General features: G+C 42.1%; 1 protein-coding gene across 5 annotated transcripts in view; it reads right to left on the bottom strand.

Annotated features, from left to right (window-relative positions):
* The window catches only part of LOC128444267 (cGMP-inhibited 3',5'-cyclic phosphodiesterase 3A), a 75,686-nt gene that overhangs the window by 32,254 nt on the left and 24,580 nt on the right, over positions 1–18,852 (bottom strand). For 2 of the 5 annotated variants that reach the window (XM_053426638.1, XM_053426639.1), the window contains exon 2: positions 5,379–5,429. The exons of 2 other annotated variants lie outside the window; for them this stretch is intronic. In XM_053426638.1, the coding sequence (XP_053282613.1) occupies positions 5,379–5,429 (51 nt within the window). Of the gene's footprint in view, positions 1–5,378; positions 5,430–12,774; positions 12,888–18,852 lie in introns of those variants that run through there. One more of the 5 variants, XM_053426641.1, reaches the window with a different exon arrangement.

The raw sequence follows: 18,852 nt of genomic DNA, 5'->3' as shown, positions 1-18,852 counted from the left end.
AAATATTTATTTAAAAAAAGAATTATCAATAACTAAATTGAATTACACCCATTTTTTATGTGGTATTAAAAAATACATAAAACTAATCATGCTGAAAATTCTTTGCCAAATATAGTATCAATATTTGTATTAAAAGTATTTAAATGTGGCTCAGTACATTTATGTAGGAGCAGTACTTATATTTTATCAGTGATCATACACAGTACAAGAAGTACAAACAGTGTAGATGGTGTAAACAAAGTCTGAACAGTCTTTGTATTAAGTTGTGACCATAGACTCTACATAAAGATGGACAACACCTCTCCATTTCCTCCAATGAAGCGAACATATCCTGGATACTGGTGCTGCCATCTTGTGCTTGACGTCATTAGGAATCTCCATATTGACTGATTGATGGTGACATTATTGTGACAAGGACTAACTATAATAAAACCTATCTATACTTTGACTTTTAAGTTTGTCCCATCCACTAACATGGAGCAGGTGGGGTGTATGCCCTACACGGCAGCCAACCACCTTGGGGTGATCGAGATGGTTTGTCTTCACTTTTGGGAGCCATCATGTCGTCCATCTTATCATACAAGAAACACATTTCTTCCTTTTACCTTCTTTGGTATTTTGTTGAGTAAACGTTGAAACTCAGATCAGATTTGCCGTATCATGTATTTAACTAAACTTTGTACACAGTCTGGGAGGTGACTGATTTTCCTTTAAACATTATGCAGATTTTCATTAATGTACTCAATCTGAAATTACATTTTTCATTTCATAGCGAGCACAGAATTTACCGTTCTAATGTAAAGCATAATTTTCTTTAAAATGTGATCGTTGGTGTTTCGGCTGTGGCCACATATTTTGTTATCCAATAACTCTGCAGAGGACAGATAAAGTGCATATGATGCAACAAACATAACCCTGATCCTTCTGTCTAATGACGATTATTGATGTCATTCACAGACAGAGAGGTCATATATTTGTGAATTCTGAGACGATCCCTTACTTGCACTTTTAACCCCTCGACTTCCCTATGTAAACATACAGTCCCTGAAGCCTCCAGTGGAATGACGATGATATGTGGGCTTCCTGAAATTGTGAAATGGTGAGAATATAATGTATCCCAGAGGAGGGCCAGAGACCGGACAAATGCCTCAGGGGCCTACTAGAAAAGCAACTGTATTTGATTCTCTTGGTAAACACATTTTAATAAAGTAAGCATTTCTGGCTCTTCACAAACAGCTACACACACTGTGGTGCTTACTTTGCAATTAACACCACACACAAAACCCCCACACTCTGAGAAATGTAGGAGTTTGCTGAGCAAGAAATTGGAGAACATAATAAGAAAAAAAATACTCATGTCCCATTCTCTTTTTCTTAGGTTGATTCCATTTGCACGGAACTCTCAGTATCTTTGGCCGTGCAGTTTTTGTACTTCAGTGGCAGAATGGTTAGTGGAATGGCCCTGATTACATCTTTTCAGATGGATTAGATGAAGAGGAGCCCCGGAGATTGCGATGTTGACGATTTGGAATAACAGAGCAGTGATACAATGTGAATCACAGCAGAACGGTAACACAAAACTCCACTGAGACCTTCCTCTTTCTGAGCCTCGGCTACTGCAGCCAAAACTACGCCCAGCAGCACAACACGTCCTGCTTCTAAACCAACCCTCATCGCCACCGCGCCTCAACTTACAACCTACACACAGCTCCTCCATCGTTGAAGACTGAAGCTGTGCGGCAGCCCGGTCCTCAGCTGCAGCCATGTGACTATTACCAGCTATTACATATCTTAATCAAAAAGAGGTGGGGGTGATGTTTGGGGCGGGTGGTGAGGGGAAAAAAAAAAAAAAAAGAATTAGCGTCTCATAACTACTTACTGGGAAAGGTCAGGGGCGATTGACTCCTGTCCAACATGCAGCCATGATGATTCCAGTAAAGGAGCCAACAAAGATTAAATTGTAACTTCACCCCTGAGTTCTGACTGAAGCACACACACAACACACAATTGAGCTAGAGCTAAGTTATCTAGGTTGTCTGGGACTTGAGAAGAAGCACACACACTTTCTCGCCTCTTGCCAATCGCCAAGATCACCATTTTCCAGAGCTGCTTGAGCCGTCAGCACAGGTCGTTGTCTTAGACTACAGCGTGAAAGAAAAGACCCAATCAGCAAGCGGATGTGAGTGACTATGTCATCGTTTCCCAACATCTCAGATTCCACCAGTCCAGACTAAAACGATGAACTACAGTTTTCTAACTGAAACGGGGCATTCAAAACTCTAAAACTCCAGAATGTGGAGAGCAGGCGTATTTCAAATGAAATGTAGTATTAAGGAGGTCGCCTCAGCCAACAGTTCAGACAGTGTGTGTGTGAGACAGCTGAGGGACAGGAGAGGAATGGAGGGTAGACGATGTGGTGGTTTTGTGGTTTAGATTCAACATAGATTTGAAAATGAATGCAGATTTCCAGATTCCCAATCACCAGCGGTTTTGTTTGTGGCGGACTAGCTCTGATTAGAGTCTGTTAACATTTTCTAATGTCAAAAGTAAAAGTTTTTTTAACATTTTATTTTAAAAGCAGCAGTGATGTATTTCATCAAAAAACATATAATTTGATTTACAGCAACAACAAAAAACACATTTAAGTGTTTATTATCTCTATATATAAAAAAGAACACAAAAACACAATGGTAGAGGCAGGAACAAGAATTGAAGGACAGAACAAACAAAAGAGATGCATGAGGTAAAACAGATGGTGCAACGAGTGAGCCATGATTTACTACACGATACAAGTGGTTAAACATAAATCCATCATCTGCACTGCAGCGGTCGCAGTCATAAGTCTTTTAAAACATCTTGCAAACTGAATAGCTCCACAATAAATGAAACCCAGTTTCTCTCTCCCAGAGTAATGGCATCAGCTCAGACGTGTTTTACTGTTCCATGTCATAAAAAGCAGGAGCTTGAAAATTGCGAAAATTGCTAAATGCTTCTGTATCATTTGTGGCAGATCCAATTATTTTCCCAGGCAGAGGACAGGCAAAAAGTGCAGGTAGTTCAATGTTTTCATGCGCTTTCAGCTTTAAATTTAGTTTTGCCACAGGCTCCACTTTAATGAGAAAATCCTCTCCTCCACTGTCATGATGGGACCAGCCAGAGACAGGGCAGTGACCTCTTTCAACTCCCAAACCCGCAGTCGAGGAAGCGCTGATCTGGAGCGTTTGAAGGGCTCGTGGGGATTTCATGAGAAATCTTTAACATGACTGTAATGTCACAGCTTGTCTGTCTTATAGACCACTCTTCCAGGCCTTCTGTAATTTAGAATAACACTCAAAAGAACCGAGCCTACAAACACTCTTTTCTTCGATAATCTTCAAGGGTAATGTTCCAAAACCAATGTGTTTTCAAGTCGAATACAAATATTTAAACAACCCTTTCCATACATAACTTCACTGTCAATCCCTACACTGAAACATCCACCGCAAGCTTTGGACAGGGACATGAAAAAAATAAAAGACGTGGTCTGGAAATTGAGCCTGCTTATGTGCGCATGTTGTACGCAATACAGTGGAGATCCATCAAGCACTCTGGTGACTAGTTAAAGAGCAAAGTGTGAGATCTGCACATGTTACGAGGTGTCGCAGCAGAGGGGAGCGCGACCAGCTTCTCTGACTGTCGACCTGGTGGAGGGAAAACAGCCAGAAGATGCAGAGAGATGCCAACATAAGCCTCGACTTCTTACACCTCGTGTCAGTGTCCGGACTATTACAAGTTTCCATTGATGAACGCGTAGCACCGGGCCCAATAAAAAAGACTGAATCGACCACTGAGTTTATATGGCAGCTTGGGGAATGCATCAATCAAAAACCATGTGCTTTCCTACTAACTCCACTAACAAATTGATTTTAGCCTTGGACAATATTTGTCAATGTAAATTTTGCCTTTATTTGACAGTCACTGGAGAGAGAGAGAGAGAGAGAGAGAGAGAGAGAGAGAGAGAGAGAGAGAGAGAGAGAGAGAGACAGAGAGAGAGAGAGAGAGACGAAATGCAGAACAAGTTTTACTGTGTCCAAGAAATGACACAGTTTAGGATTTGATTTCAAACTCAACCCTGCACCGCACAGTAAAGATTACTTTTCATGAAAAGCCTTTTAATTTTCCTTCCAAACAAAACATGGTGGCATTCATTGATGACCAAACATGCTGTACATTCGGGCATTCATGACAACTGCATTTTAGTAGTTTCAAATTAAATTTCACTAGTCAGTTAATCACAGCAGACATATTTTCTCTGACCCTCGTCATTGTGTGAGAGAGAGATTGGACGTTCGGTGATAGAACCTTTAGAGAATCCTCTGATCGTCTTCTGCCTCTGTTGGAGCTTCTCCTAGCTAACTCTGCAGTTAGCATTAGCCCGATGTGGGTGAAGTGGTGGATGGTTATTTACCCGAAAGTTTACCTGCGCTGGTGAAGTATTTCCACACTGTTGATTTTAGGGTAGCATCTAAATCTGGTTGAACGGCCATGTTTCTTTCAGGCTCTTTCCATGTCTGCTGCTTTAGCGCGCACGCTACAGGATTCAAGTAACGCCAACAAATATGGCTCGTCAAATGCTTGTTAATAACAGCAGCACCCCCTGCTGCGTAGATACTGTACTCAGCTTTACTACTGAACGTGCTAAACCCACAGATACACAGCGTCAACTAGCGGTTGTGAAAGTCGATTCTGAAACCCCCACTGTACATCGTAAGCATAGACACACAGTCTATTCACTTCTGAAGGATATCCTCCTGATAGGACAACATGCAGCACAGAACACACACATAGTGTATATGGCCGTGACAATGCCAAGGGTATTGTTTGTTCTCCACGTACTCCAGAGTCCTGCTCTGTGGCCCTGTAACTCTTCAATACATCAATTTCAAAACTGTGCACAGTGTGGCCCCAGTGTGGCGATATCAAGGATGTGGCTTGTGTCTGTCCTCAACGAGCCGTGGGTCCTCTGCCAAGGCTTCCAGTTTCTCTACCCTGGCCTTTAATGGCTTCTGCAGCGCCTCACGGCCAACTCACCGGCCTGAGTCCTTTTCGCTAACAGAGAACAACAAGGACTCTAGTTGGAAGTGACACCTCTGGACATGCTGTTTAACCACGGCTAAAATGAGTGGGTGAAAAGGCCCCATTAGAGGCAGGACTTTTGCTGTTTGCGTCATTTATAAGGTGTGTGTAGGCGAGTGACAGAGATTAGGGAGCTGGTTCCTGGGTGTGTGCGTGTGTGTGTGTGTGTGTTTGTGTGTATGTGTGTGTGTGTTTTCCTGTCAGCTGTTTATCATTATTGTTATTACTAGCGGGGTCTGTTTTTTTCTCTGGACAGTGCTAACCTGTGATCCTCGGGAGCCTCTCTTGTGGTCCCAATCCGAGCGGGAAAGCATCTGTGAGAAAAACAGAGACACAAACATGTTCAAACCGCAGTCCTGCACATCCTGTTTCTGTTAGTGTCCACACAACAGAGGCAACACAATCATGGAGCTATACACTGAGAAAAAAAAAAGGTTTTGTCTGTCCCCCCAACAACCACAGACATCTAATGCGATTTCATGTGCAGGTTTGGTTTACTTTAGCTGCTATTCTCTGCCCGGGGGCCTGGTAGAGGCTGGAGATTTGTACGCTGCCTAATTATAAGCCACTGTGTCCTCCCACAGGCCTTTTAAACTCGTTTTCCACTTTCTTTGGGAGTCACTAAATGCAACAGCTCTGTTGCTGATTGTTGGCGAACACGATGTGGGAGAGCCAAGTCAACACTACACCCTCCTTATCTCCTGCCTCTGTTGGGGCTCTCTGCCCCAGAACTGGCACGTCGCTGTGACAAATTTCTGCTGCACACACACTCGGCAATCGGCTCAGGATAATAGTAAAATTGATAATTCAGGTGTAATTTACTGAGCTGGTGGAGGTCACTGAGTTGTGTCACACCGTGACTGAAAACGTTAGGAAACCAGTGGGTTTCAGTCGTCTGTGTTATGGGCCTGTGTGGACGTCAGTGTTGTTTGTGGAGGGTTTTCTCACAGTGCTGCTTCAGTCTAAATGAACTCAATGTTGGAGTCCCTGCTCCTGTTGCCTTATTATAATAAAAAAAATCAACTCCGATTTATCCACTTAGAGTCCTTTAGTCTTATTTTCTTTCCCAGTTTCATGTTACATATTTGTATTGCTCCCCTCATTCCCTGGAATTGTTGGTGAGCAGTAGTTATTATTTATTGTATGTTTAGTCCATAAGTGACCAAAAACACTGGTAGTGATATGTGTACAGTGATTTGAAGGCCGACATGTGCTACTTATTGTTTACCCTCTAGCTATATGTCTAACAAACAGATAGTTTAAGTTTCATGTGCTAAAATTTGGTTTGTCTCCAATTCACTGCATGTGAATATAAAATTAGTTTTTTTCTTGAAGCTATTAACAAAAATCAACTGCACTGTGTAAAATGGAAGCATATAGTGCTGAATAACTTATTATAGTGGAAACTGAAGGCCTATTTAACAGTCATGTGTATTGTATGATGTTTTAAATGAACCAGACTTTAAGTTAAACTAAAGCTAATACCGAGCGCCGTACATGGTCGCTCACTGCTCTGTGTGTACTGCACCAGATGGGTCAAAAGCAGAGATTAAATTTCCCTAGCTGCATGAGTGTGCCTTTGCATGACTGTGCATGTGTTTGGGACGAATAAATGCATCTTAAAAAAAGAGTTAAAGGCCTTACGCGACCTCTATGACCTCTACCGTAAATTGACTTTGGATTCACAGCAGTCCTGTGTCTTGAATTTTTGGTGAGGACTCTTTAGGTTTTACATTTTGCATATTTAGCAGAACAGGATAAATATTCTGCTCTGTTGGCCACTTTGTGTGATAGTTATTGTGCACCTCATCCCTCGGTCAAGGTTCTGGCAACAATGGGTTCTGCTCCACAAGAATGGTAACCTTGACAATAAGCCAACAAGTTCAATAATGGAGCAATCCCACACAATGCAGTGCACGCCCGTTCATAAAGTACAACCGCCTTTCCGTACTTTGACATTTAAGAGGTTGTAAAAAAAATGTAATATGAGGGGTTTGCCCTTTCATGACAAATAGCTTCATTCTACCATCCTCCATTTTCTATCCTGAGCACCACAGCCTGCAGTCTGCGTTCATCAGCACGATAATATCTGTGAGTCACATTAAAGCTCCGTCAGGCGTGCACGTACCTTCTCATGCATTAAAACCACCGTGCAAGAAGGAAAAGGAAGTCATCAAGCAATCATCTGTGTGAAATGCTCATGTATAAGATGTACATTATTGCAAATGATAAAATGATTAGATAGGGAGTGAGATGTTTCATCTTCTCCTGCATGTCTCTGATTGCGGGGCTTTGCTATTACAGTATTGGAGCTGGCAGTGGGCTCGTCCATGGTCGCAGAGGAGTCCGGTTCTATTACAAGGTCCTAGTATCAGTGAGGCTCTCCAGGCGCACACGCACATAAACAGCCTTTTGGTCTTACGGTCTTATGTAACCCAACCTTTCATCTGCTTGCTCTGAGAGACAGACCCAGACTACATAGACGTCTACAAGGACCTTTTGATGTACAAAACAAAAAACCCTCACAAAATCCAAGTTGAGTAAAATCTGAGTGGCGCAGATAGACTCTTGTACCGGGTGACTCTACAGGCCGCAATGGAGTTAATCTCCTCTGAGAAGTTGACAAAAAGCTACAAATACATGTTGATGATGTACTACTCACTTACTGAATCAAACAGCGGTTGCAGTCTGGTGCCACTGTGCAAAAATGTGTTTTTATTTTGTAAATCCATGTGGGAGAATCTGTCAACAAAATTTGAACATTTGGTTTCAGTGATTTCCAGCTTCAAACCACCAGCGTTAGTTATAAACATGAAATGGCTGTCACGCCATCATAATCAGTTTTTCCAAAGTGAAAAGCAACATCAGTCAAGAGGGTTGAAAAGATGTCGAAAAGAGACAAGGACGTCAATCACAATGCTAGCCTCTGATAAGACAAACCAATCGGCCCAAGGTACAAAAGTCTTTGTACTGGTCTATGTTTTTTTTCATCCAAAATGGTTACACATTTCAAAATAGAAAAGACCTTCAATAAATCAATCTCATACGCAAACCGAAACTTTGTTAAGGCGTTTCAGAGAGTGGTTTACTTGTTCAGGATAAATTCGATCACAGGTTCATGTTTCCTCTTTTCAATGTGTGATCCTTGTGTTAGTAGCAGGTGTTGTGCTATTAGCATAACTGGACCCCTGACACCCTGAAATTGAGTTGGAAGCAATCAAGTTCATTTCGCAGCACCTTCATCGGAGACGAAATTCTTCTTGTTCCTAACGGATCATCATCCTCAATGCTCAACAACATTTTATCTCCTATAGCAAATTTTCAGAATGAATAGAATAATAATATTGATCAGACTCAGTTTGTGAGGTTTCTGTGCCTGACAATTCAAAACGCATTTTAAAAAGTGCATATGAAAAACAGGGACTTGGTGTGGAAAGAGTCTCCCATTAATCTAACTTTGTTCTGCATGTCTTTAGACTGTGGGAGGAAGCCGCAGTACCCTGAAAAAAAGCCACGCAGAGACAGGGAGACCAAAATCAAACTCCACACAGAAAAATTCCCACAGACAAATAAAAAAAACAAAACAGACATTGGTAATAACATAACCTCCTTGGTTGAGGTAACAACAATCTCACAGAGGCTAAAAATGTATATATCACTGTCACAGAAATATGACATAGCGAAGAAGCTTTACATGTTCTGTCCAAGTCAGTTAAGCCTTTACATGCGCTAATGATGAAGAACAAGAAAAACCAAAACAGAAGGTCTTGTTCAATCTTTATCACCATGTTTTGCTCCAGGCGGACGGAGAAAAGCCGTCTACGATTCTCCTTAAAATATTTGACAGCTCACTGCCAATATTATGTCTGAAGAGGTAAAACCACACACGACTGATTTTTTTAGATATCTCCGGGTTTTTCATGGACAGCCTCCAGGCAGTATAACACAGTGGAAGCAGTGACGTTGCCAAATTGATTTGTTTTTGTCCTAAAGCTCCCAGTGCACCTACTGGGAAAAATAGCAACTTTGTAGAAGTTCTGCCCTTTGTTTCACCCTCTCCTAGATCAGAATAAGCCAGATGTAGCAGTGGCTCTCGATCACGTATAGCAGCACATGTGATTTACATGAGACTGAAACCAGTCTTCACAAGGGAAAAAAATGCTTTGTGTCTGGACAATGGAAGCACGTCTTTCAATCACAGCGCTACAGACACCAAAGAAACACGATACACTCTGTGAGGTCTGATGCCCTATTAGAGACTCCGGCTCCATTGTGAATTTACTGCACTTAAACCGGAGTGATGCCCTCAAGAGACAAACAGAAGAAGGAAGGGATTGTGCTGGTTAGTAGTATTAGTCAGTGTGGCAGCTGTAGGTTAACAGAAAGAAAAGATCTTTCAACAAAATACATTGGAAACTAGGCAGCAGAGTGCATCTCGCCACCAAGACCACACATTCCCTTAAATATATCGAGCTGCACCAAATTGCACAAACTCATAGATATCAGCTGCCTGCATATGCCAGATATTTTTTTCCTTTAAGATTCATTGAGTTATTCCATTGTCAATGTTATACTTTGTATATAAATCCTTTCTTTTTTCAGTGAAGGCTGTTTGTATTTGTTTTTCAAGCACTCGACTAATCCAGTCCAGTTTCTCATATTCACAATATGTAAGGTAGTACAATGTAAAGTAGCCCATGACGGCGACTGTTGACCTACATCCTGGATTTAATTGGTCCGGTTTTTAAGTATCTGTTTGCTTTCTGCTTCCATTTGTGGTGCTCTCAGCACTAAAGAATTTTATTTAAAATGTTCAACCGCAACTTGCCTTTCCAGGAACAATGTCCCGGTTGCTGTGGATAACCCCAGACCTCACAGTTAACAGTTTTCTTTGGAAGTGTTTCTACCTATGACGCCTTTACGCAGTGAGGTCAAAGCGAGCTCTGGAATATCAGGAGCAACTGAGACATTGTTCCTGGAAAGAGATGTTGCTTTTTTAATGCTGTAAGTATCAAAACAAAATTCCATTCACCGTCATTGTGCTGGCGTGGAGTCAAAACGCAGACAAATTAAAACAAGTGAAGAAATAAGTGACAGGTTGGAATCAACTTAACCTTCGAAGCAGTCTGCGTTAGCCAAAGAGAGAGAGAGTATGAGTCAAATATTGGTTTTAGTACAAAAGTTTCTCGTTACATTTTTGTTTCATTAGTAAGCTGCATCATAATAATATACGGAATATGACTGATACTTCTAAGCAGGTGTATTTACTGGAGGTTTGTTGCTAAATCAAAACACTGGTAAGTTAACTTTAAACAAAAATGATGATTATGAGTATAAAATATAGTATTTGTGAAACCTAAACTAAAGCTAAACTTAACAATATGATCTGCATTCCTCATTCACCTTTAAACGTCTCTAATTCTACACTATACAGACAAAACTTTAAACTTAATTTTTGCTTTAAAACCAGGAAATGTGTGTTTTGTTTGTTTGGTATTTTTTACAGTGTAGAGGGAATCTCTTCTCGGTCAAAATGGAGAATAATAATAAAGCTGAATTACGTGACAAAAACTCAAACACATATGTAGGCTGGATAAAATGATGATGTCAGACACACAAAGAAAGCACGCCTCCCTCTGTCAATGTTCTCTCATGACTCTAAATAGAGGCGGCCAAGTAAACCCCCAGCCTTCCTCTCACCCAGAATGTTAAGAGGGCAGCAGTGTGGATGCCAGTGCGCAGCCATGCCCTGTCCACCACCATGGCTCAGAGCCACATCCCACTGCTGGCTGCCATGCCTCTGAGGTGCTGGGTAAACACCACGGTGTCAAAGCACAAACAAACTACTGGAATATGCTTGTTGTTTAACTTGCTGCAGCCAATAACCAGTAGAGAACCACTTCCCCGCTCGTGTGAAGTGGTGGGAGCTACGACAGCAGCGGCAGTGCCCATCGGTGAAGCTCCCCCTCCACACGGATAAACCATGAAGCCTTGCACTGGGATTGACCCACTGTCATCGACTTACTTCAGAACTCTCTCCTAAGTCTGGCTGCAGTGGGAGCCGGAAACAGCCTCGTCCTTCTATAGCTCCATAACTGCGAGCAGTGTTTCTCAATCATTCATTCACAATCCTACTTTTTTTCCCCCGCCGCCTCGCGCGTCCTATTTTGTCCCTTATTACGGTTTTGATATGAGAGGAGTGGATGTGTGTCAACTTGGATCTTCGGGAGCTGTATTCACTCGTTAGCGTGTTTGTTTTGCCGGGACGTGAATTTGGTGTCCACTGTGGACATGGGTTATGAAAAGCGTTGAATAAAGCTCTCCTGGTTTGGAGAAAAGAGATGCTGAAGAGAGAGAGAGAGAGAGAGAGAGAGAGAGAGAGAGAGAGAGAGAGAGAGAGAGAGAGAGAGCGTGGCTGGGTTAATTAAAGAACCAGGAGATCAGTCCGCAGGATTTCAAATCAGCTTGACCCCAGGGTTTTATGCACCATCTCTTCTGTCCAATTAAAGCCACTGTGCTCTTTCTCACTTACACTCAGGTCTGCAAAGTCATGAATTCCCACACATGCCGGCTTGACTGCGCACACACGCTCGACTCAGAGTCACACAGGGTCTCTGAAAATGTTCTCACTTATTCTACCTCTGTTCATATATTACCCTCCGTCAAAGACGTTCTGACAGCGGCGGAGCTCAACGTCCCTCAGACACCCCTGCACTCACTTTCACTCCCAAAGAAAGTAGGTCAGATTCTACTTAGTCTCACTTATGTGCAGGGCTTCAGAAATGACAGTAGCTTAGTGAGGACACCAATCGAATACCCTTGTACTCACTTTCATGGGCGTTGGAGCCGCAGTAAACTCTATACTGCTCCTCATGGCTTTTGAAAAGGAGTTGTAATCTTGATTTGCACCTGCAGATGGAGGTATTTTCATAATCAGTGTCATACAGCTTCTTCTCTCTTGGGACCCTCTTTGGGAAACTGTCTTTTCTTTTTTTTTTGTAAAATAATTATGTTTATTTGCAGGATTCACCTCCTGGATGATGCCAGAACTTTGTCGCACCAGTTTTAACAATATAAATATTCATCCAGTGTCATTATTAGAATGAATGTCCTTTACATGAACCCCCTGATCTACCTGCTGTGGTTGATCTATCTCTCACTTTGAACTGTAGATGGATACAGGCCATCAAAGTAACAGATTATCCTCTGTTATTTTCTGTTAAAGATATTTTGAAATTAAGCGTTGGCTCTACAGAAACAGCAGATACACAAACTTTGAAAATGAACAACATACCTTAAAATAAAAAAAAATCGTGGCTAGATTTTAACATGATAAAAAAAATATAACAGATGAACACTGTTATATAACTAATATAATTTCAATCCTTAATGTATTCACCTTCTTTCAACTTTCATTAAGTAAACATCCTTCTCCTAGGGAAATCTATTAATAAACTGAATTTAATTCGACACAATTTAATAGTAATAGAAGGAGGCAAAGGAAAACAGATATTAAGGTGTTAATACCTAATAGGGCTGTGTACAGTACAGAGTATAACTGGGGGAATAGTGCGGAAAGTCTTTGGTCCAGGCAGAAAAACAATTCTGACTCAAACTATCTGGCTCTTTATCCAGGTGACTCCAAAAACCTCACCCCACCTTCTCCTCCGCCACATCCACCCCGAGCAAGCGGGCGAGTGAGCACGACAGCCATCCGCTGGAAGGACGCCTGTAAATCCTTCCCTGGCTGCCCGCTGCGGGGAGAGTATATGGAGAGTCATTCCTTTTCACGCTGGCTAATGTTTTACAGGTTTTACCGTGGGGGTCAGTCATCGAGGGTCATTTGCGTCATCGCCGGAGGGAAGGGAACTATTGAAGTGGGCTGCCAAAGTGGAGGAGGCCGTGTTGCGGGGAATGAGGAACACATTTGTGTGTACGAGGAGATTAGCACACACACACACACCTAAAAGCTGCTCGGCATCCGCACCCTCTCATGTTCTCGCCCTTCTGCACCGGCTTGTCAAAGCACACACACACACACACAGACTTAATGAACTAAACCGCACGTGCATGTGCATTAAAACATGCACATATACAAATTTGACCCCTTTAATATGTTTCTCACACCAGCGTTGTGTCTGCACTGGGCTTTCTGTTTACCCCTCCCCTTACTCTTCACACTTTCTTACTCAGACTCTTCTAATTTCTAAAGTGTGACTAATGGGATTTATCGTCTTTACATTTCCTGGGAGAGACTTAGCCTGATCCCAGAAGAAACCCAGAGAGTGGGTCTCTACCAGAGATAGAGCTGTCGAGCTCCCAGCATGAAAGCCGGGGCCACAAGGATACCGCGGCCTAGAGAAAACCTCATCGGGAGTACCCCATATTCTGACTTCATAAGTGAACATGGCGGTATGAAATGAGTCATAGACAAAGCGAAATTAAAAAAAATCCTCGTGAAAACCTGTATGGTATGAATATATTTTTAAAACCACATCCATGCGGAATCACGGTTAGATTTTTTTTTTTGGTGTAATATAATTTGTGTAAACATTGTTTTTCTTCACTTATGTGTCCTGGCTGGCTCCCTCTCTCAAGCAGTTTGGTTCCCAGCTCCGTACTTTCAGCTGGGTGAAAAAGAGGGGATCTGGCTGGGTATATAGACCTGGCAAACCACCTCAAAACAGCATGCCAAAGCCATTAGTGTATAATGGTCCAGTCAGGATTACTGCTGGGGCCTGGAGAGTCCAGAAGGGAACACAGCCCTCACTTGTTTGTTTGTTTTACGGCCCTCTGCCCTGTTCAGTCTGCAAGGTGCCAGTAGGCTTTTGTGCCGTTTAATTCACAGTCGATACAGACGGCGACCAGTGTGTCAACAGACGCGGATCCTCGCTGGCCGCAGAACACTTTGTTTCAAAGATTTACGTCCGGGCAAATCAGTTGTCACCCTGCCACTCATACCTACTTCCTCAAACGTCTGTTTGTCTGTCTGTCTGTCCGTCTGTGGAAAGCATGTATTGCAAACTGCTCATTTTAGATTGTGTATTGTAAATTGCCTGAGGAAGTGAAATATTAAGTTATTAATATGGACAAACACGTGTCTTCTTCTACGTCTTTTGATAAACTACAGAGGTCGGAAACTGGTGGTCAAAATCACCCTCAGATCATTATGATAATTTGTTAACAAACATAAGGTTTGTTTCGATGCTGCAATGCTTTATACGAAGCTGAATTACAGAGCTTTTATTTGAAAAGTTGTAAACTTGCGCCTGAAGATTAGGTGGATTGCTCAACAGACCTCTGATAACAGCCGACACGTAGTGTATGAAAAAGCAATTCAGTCAATCATTCAAACGTACATATAAGCCACACCGGGGAAGAGTAACTGAGCAAATTACGTTAAATTTTTACTAAAGAAATTTTCATTGCAAATAAACCAGTTAAGATGTATGCAAAGTTTTCTAACTTCACCCTGCACCATACACTGAATATTTAATGGTCAAGCAAACAGACAATTCATAAAAAGTATGTTGAGAACAAATACTGCAGTTTTATGAATATAATTTCCCTTTTTGTCTTCTGAAAATTACAGGAGGTAAACCTGTGCTGTCACTCCCTCAGCATATTCCTCAGAGGTAACTGTACCGCTAATTCCCCCTTATATGGGCTTTTCATATGTTATTGTCCTGGTCGCATGTTTGTCAAAAGAAGGAAGGTGGGCAGCATTGAGATAAACAGCGCAACTTCCCGCCGTCCATCAACATGGCAATCAGCCCTCGAGCCCGCTTCAGCCACTTGGGATCATTTAGAGCACAGCTTTCATTGCAAAATGGAAATTGTAATATTGATTTGTGTGTCCTCTTAAAGACTCTCTGTTACGTTAATGAATTATATTACGAAAGGCCAGAGGATCAAGAGTGCAGTGTAATAAAAAGGATAAGCTATATTTTCCCTTTATTTTGTTGGGTTAGGGTTAGTGTGCTAGTTTCATGCACAGTGCAGGTCTCAGACAACAGGGCAGGGTGTTACAGTTCCACAATAAAATGTTTTTATGAAGCCATAAGTCTGACCGGGTAGGCAGGCAATAATTCTTTCGGAGGAGGTGATCTACGTCAAAGAGTTTTTTTTTTAAGTTAATGAACAGTTGAATAACAAAACAATTTTGAGTTGACCTAGACATGAGAACTGAGGCAAATACGCTGAACCTTTGAAAATTGCTATTATTGGCTCCAGTGAATTTTTTGATATGACGCTGATGTCGCTCGAGTGTCCAACTTAAGCCTCGCTATGAGATAATTTGATAGATAGGAGATGAGAGTCTGAGGACACAGAGCTCAGTCAAAGGCAAGGCAGTATGGGAATTTGTCCACGCACGCTGCCTCCACTTCATACGTTATTTCATCTCTTATCCACAGGGCCTGACTCAGCAAGGTAAGCGTTCTGTGCTCTATCTGTGCTCATCAAAGAGAGGGCCACACACGTACAGAAATCCCCCCCCCCCCCCCCCCCCCACACACACACACACGCACACAGCTTCTCATAGAACATTTGCAATCCCTATTCCCACAGCACTCCTGTAAACAGACAGCGAGTGATGTACTCAAAGTGAAACACTGAAAGGGTGTGAATGCCAGCCTCTAATAAAAATGCATGTGTACCTATGTAGGGGCATAAATCTCTTCTTCCTCTTTTTTGCAGGTGAAGGGATATGTGTTGCTGAGCCAGCCAGACCTAAGAAGAAGATCCAGTCAGCCCCATGGGCAGCTTTTCCACCATTAACTTGTAAAGTGCTTGCTTTGTCAGTGAAATTCCCAGCGGGCTTTAGTTTCCCCATGTAGAATGAGGGAATGCAGTTGGTCTGCGGAGACCATAAAGGTACTGGGGAAAAAGAGATGGCGTTTGCTGACAAACTCTGAAGGGGCTGCTCACTATGTGGAAATGGGCAGAAAAATTAAGAATTCAGGCATCACGCTGATCGCCATCTTGGAAACCTGGCTAAAAATTCACTTATTATCTACTCACCACTATGCTGATGGAGGGGTGGGTGAAGTGCTTGAGTCCAAAAAACAATTCTGGAGTTTCAGGGCTAAAGAGCGTTGCAGCCGGATCCGATAGAAGTGAAGTAAGTTGTGCCCACATAATAAAACAACAGAAAAAACATAACATGCCTACAAACTGCTCGTGAGGTGTCTTCTCAGTGTCCGGACGACCCGACATTTATATTTGACTCAAAATTGCATCATTTACACCATGTTTTTAGCCTAAATGTCCTCTGATAGCCTCGTCAGGGGTGTGTTCACATACCCATGGTCCCCTTAGAACACCACACACACTCTTGTCCAAGTACATGAGCCGGTGCATGTTCGTGAACTTTCAGGCTTGAAACATGGTGCAAAAGACGCAGTTTTGAGTCGAATATGAATGCCGGGGCTTGCTGACACTTGGATGACACCACATGAGCAGTACAGATGTATGTCTTTTTCTTTTTCTGTTGTTTTATTACATCTGAAGAAGAGGACACCTTAGCTGAAACACTGTTTACACCTGAAACCACTCAAGTGTTTTGTGGAATCAAACACTTCACCCACCCCTCTATCGGCATAGTGGTGAGTATATAATGGGTGGATTTTAATTGTTCGGTGAACTATTCCTTTAATGCAAAAGCAAAGATTCAGGAGAAGCTGGTGCTGTCCTTTGGGGAAATAGGCTGCAGGGTCCATGAGTGACAGACATAGATCTCCGTCTATACCGTGCTCGCTGTGATTCGATGTGGTTGAGCAAGCCATAAAGAATATATACTAACTCAAGCTGTCTGTCCCACTTGATAGCAGTGATAATGTGTTGTCAATGTGTCATGCACTAGTCATGCCTTTGACGCAGTATATCATGATGTACAGACTACTGAAAAGTGACAAGAAACATGAGAGCAGTGAGAGCATATGGGCCACTGCATGGGTCGTCCAGCAAATAGATTGAACCGGGCTCGACTTTTGCTGCAGTGCAATGTGACATTATCCAGCGACGTACTGTGTCAGCCAATCACATGCATGCAATGCCCATGGTCGATTACGTTGTAATGTGAACATCAGTTTACACTGTTTCTCTCCAAGTGTAATGGAATGTAAGTTTAGAGTAGCATAAATGTAAAATACTCAAATAAATGTTTGGTGTAAACACACACATCTGTATGAACAGAGCAGTTTTAATGTGTGTGTGTTTGCACAACATGTCTGAGTTTATCTATGATGGATGTACAGTATATCCTGATACAGCACACCCTGTATGTTTCTGTGTGGCTCTGTTTCCATGTCCGTGTACAAGAGATTGTGCAACAGTGTGCATGTATGTGTGTTTAGGATCTGAACCAGCATTAAGGGTGACACAAGCTAGGAAAACCTCTTTAACCAACATTTTTTTAGTTTGATGTTTAAGCATAGAAAGAATCCCAGTAAAGATACACAAAGTATTTGTTTCTTTTTTTCACACTTGTAACCTTAAAGAGATCAACCTTTATCCTGAATGCTTCTGATCAGAGCCACTAGCTCACACGCAGCAGGCCAAACGGCTTCTTGTGTTTACCTAGCCATGTGACTGCAGTAACAGAGCGTCCAGTGACGTCAGCTCACATTCCGCACATTCATCCGTCTTAGTTCTCACTGATACTGTCTCAGATGATGAGGAACAGTGGGATCAGAGATCACACATTATAAAAGCAGCAATCATTCACTGGAACTGTGCTCGCTGCATTTTTCTTTCCCTGATCAAATAAATAAGCGCTACTTTGTATTCGCCATCTGTTTTCATAAACAGTTGTGTGCTCCTGAGCAGCTCCTGCCTGAAATAGTCTTCCTGTTCCACTTAAAACATGGAATCCATAAATAATTGCAAAACTGCTGTCAAGAGATGGGTAGAGGGAACAAACAACTCTCTCTACATAAATATGCATGAACACTTCCGTTTTAAACTACAGTATAGAGTTTTTGTGGTTTTGCTTGTCATGTTGGCAGCTCATTTCTGAGTTAGTATTTTTCTTTCTTATATTAAAGAGGACAATGGTGGAAACATGGATCCTACAGTATGTGTATATGTGGTAGCTGGAGGAATCATTTGAATCTGTTGCAGCAGTAAAGCACACAGGAGGGGGAAAGGTATGATGTGAAGAGTGTCAGTGGATGGGACGTGGGTCAAATTAAAGAGTCAAAGTACACGTCAAATAGATCTTTGTCAAAGATGGTTTCTGTCATTTTAGGTAGTTCTTATCATACTGATGTGTGTCCTAATGGCTGTTTTTTTGGTAGGGTTGGTTTTGATTGGTTATTTGATTCTATGAAAACAGGATGAAGCATCATGTCTGACAGCTGAGCCTGATTCTCTGTTAGTCAAATGTATGTTTCTTACTTGAAACTGATCATATGGGCAAAATGCTCCCTAACTGTGTACTTCATCCGCTCTTTTACTGTGTTTGCTCTTTCTACACAATCCTGGCTTGCGGCCCCTGCACCACACTTAAACTGCTCAAGCATTCATTGCACTTGTTTAAGGGATAACAGGAAGATTGTGGTCTTTGTTTAAAATGGACTCAGTCAATGGTAAGTTAAAGCACAGTTAAAAATAACCAATAAATGCAATTTATTGACCACACCTATTAACCAAAGGGCTTTCTTTGCCTAAACTTAAGTACACATGTAGTTTTCACTGCTGACCACCTCTCTATGGGTTTCATGCAAGACAAAAGTT

This window comes from Pleuronectes platessa, chromosome 7 (genome assembly GCF_947347685.1).
Source record: "Pleuronectes platessa chromosome 7, fPlePla1.1, whole genome shotgun sequence".
Lineage (NCBI taxonomy): Eukaryota > Metazoa > Chordata > Actinopteri > Pleuronectiformes > Pleuronectidae > Pleuronectes > Pleuronectes platessa.
Note: the sequence above shows the minus strand (reverse complement) of the source record. Positions and strands in the feature narration are given on the sequence as shown.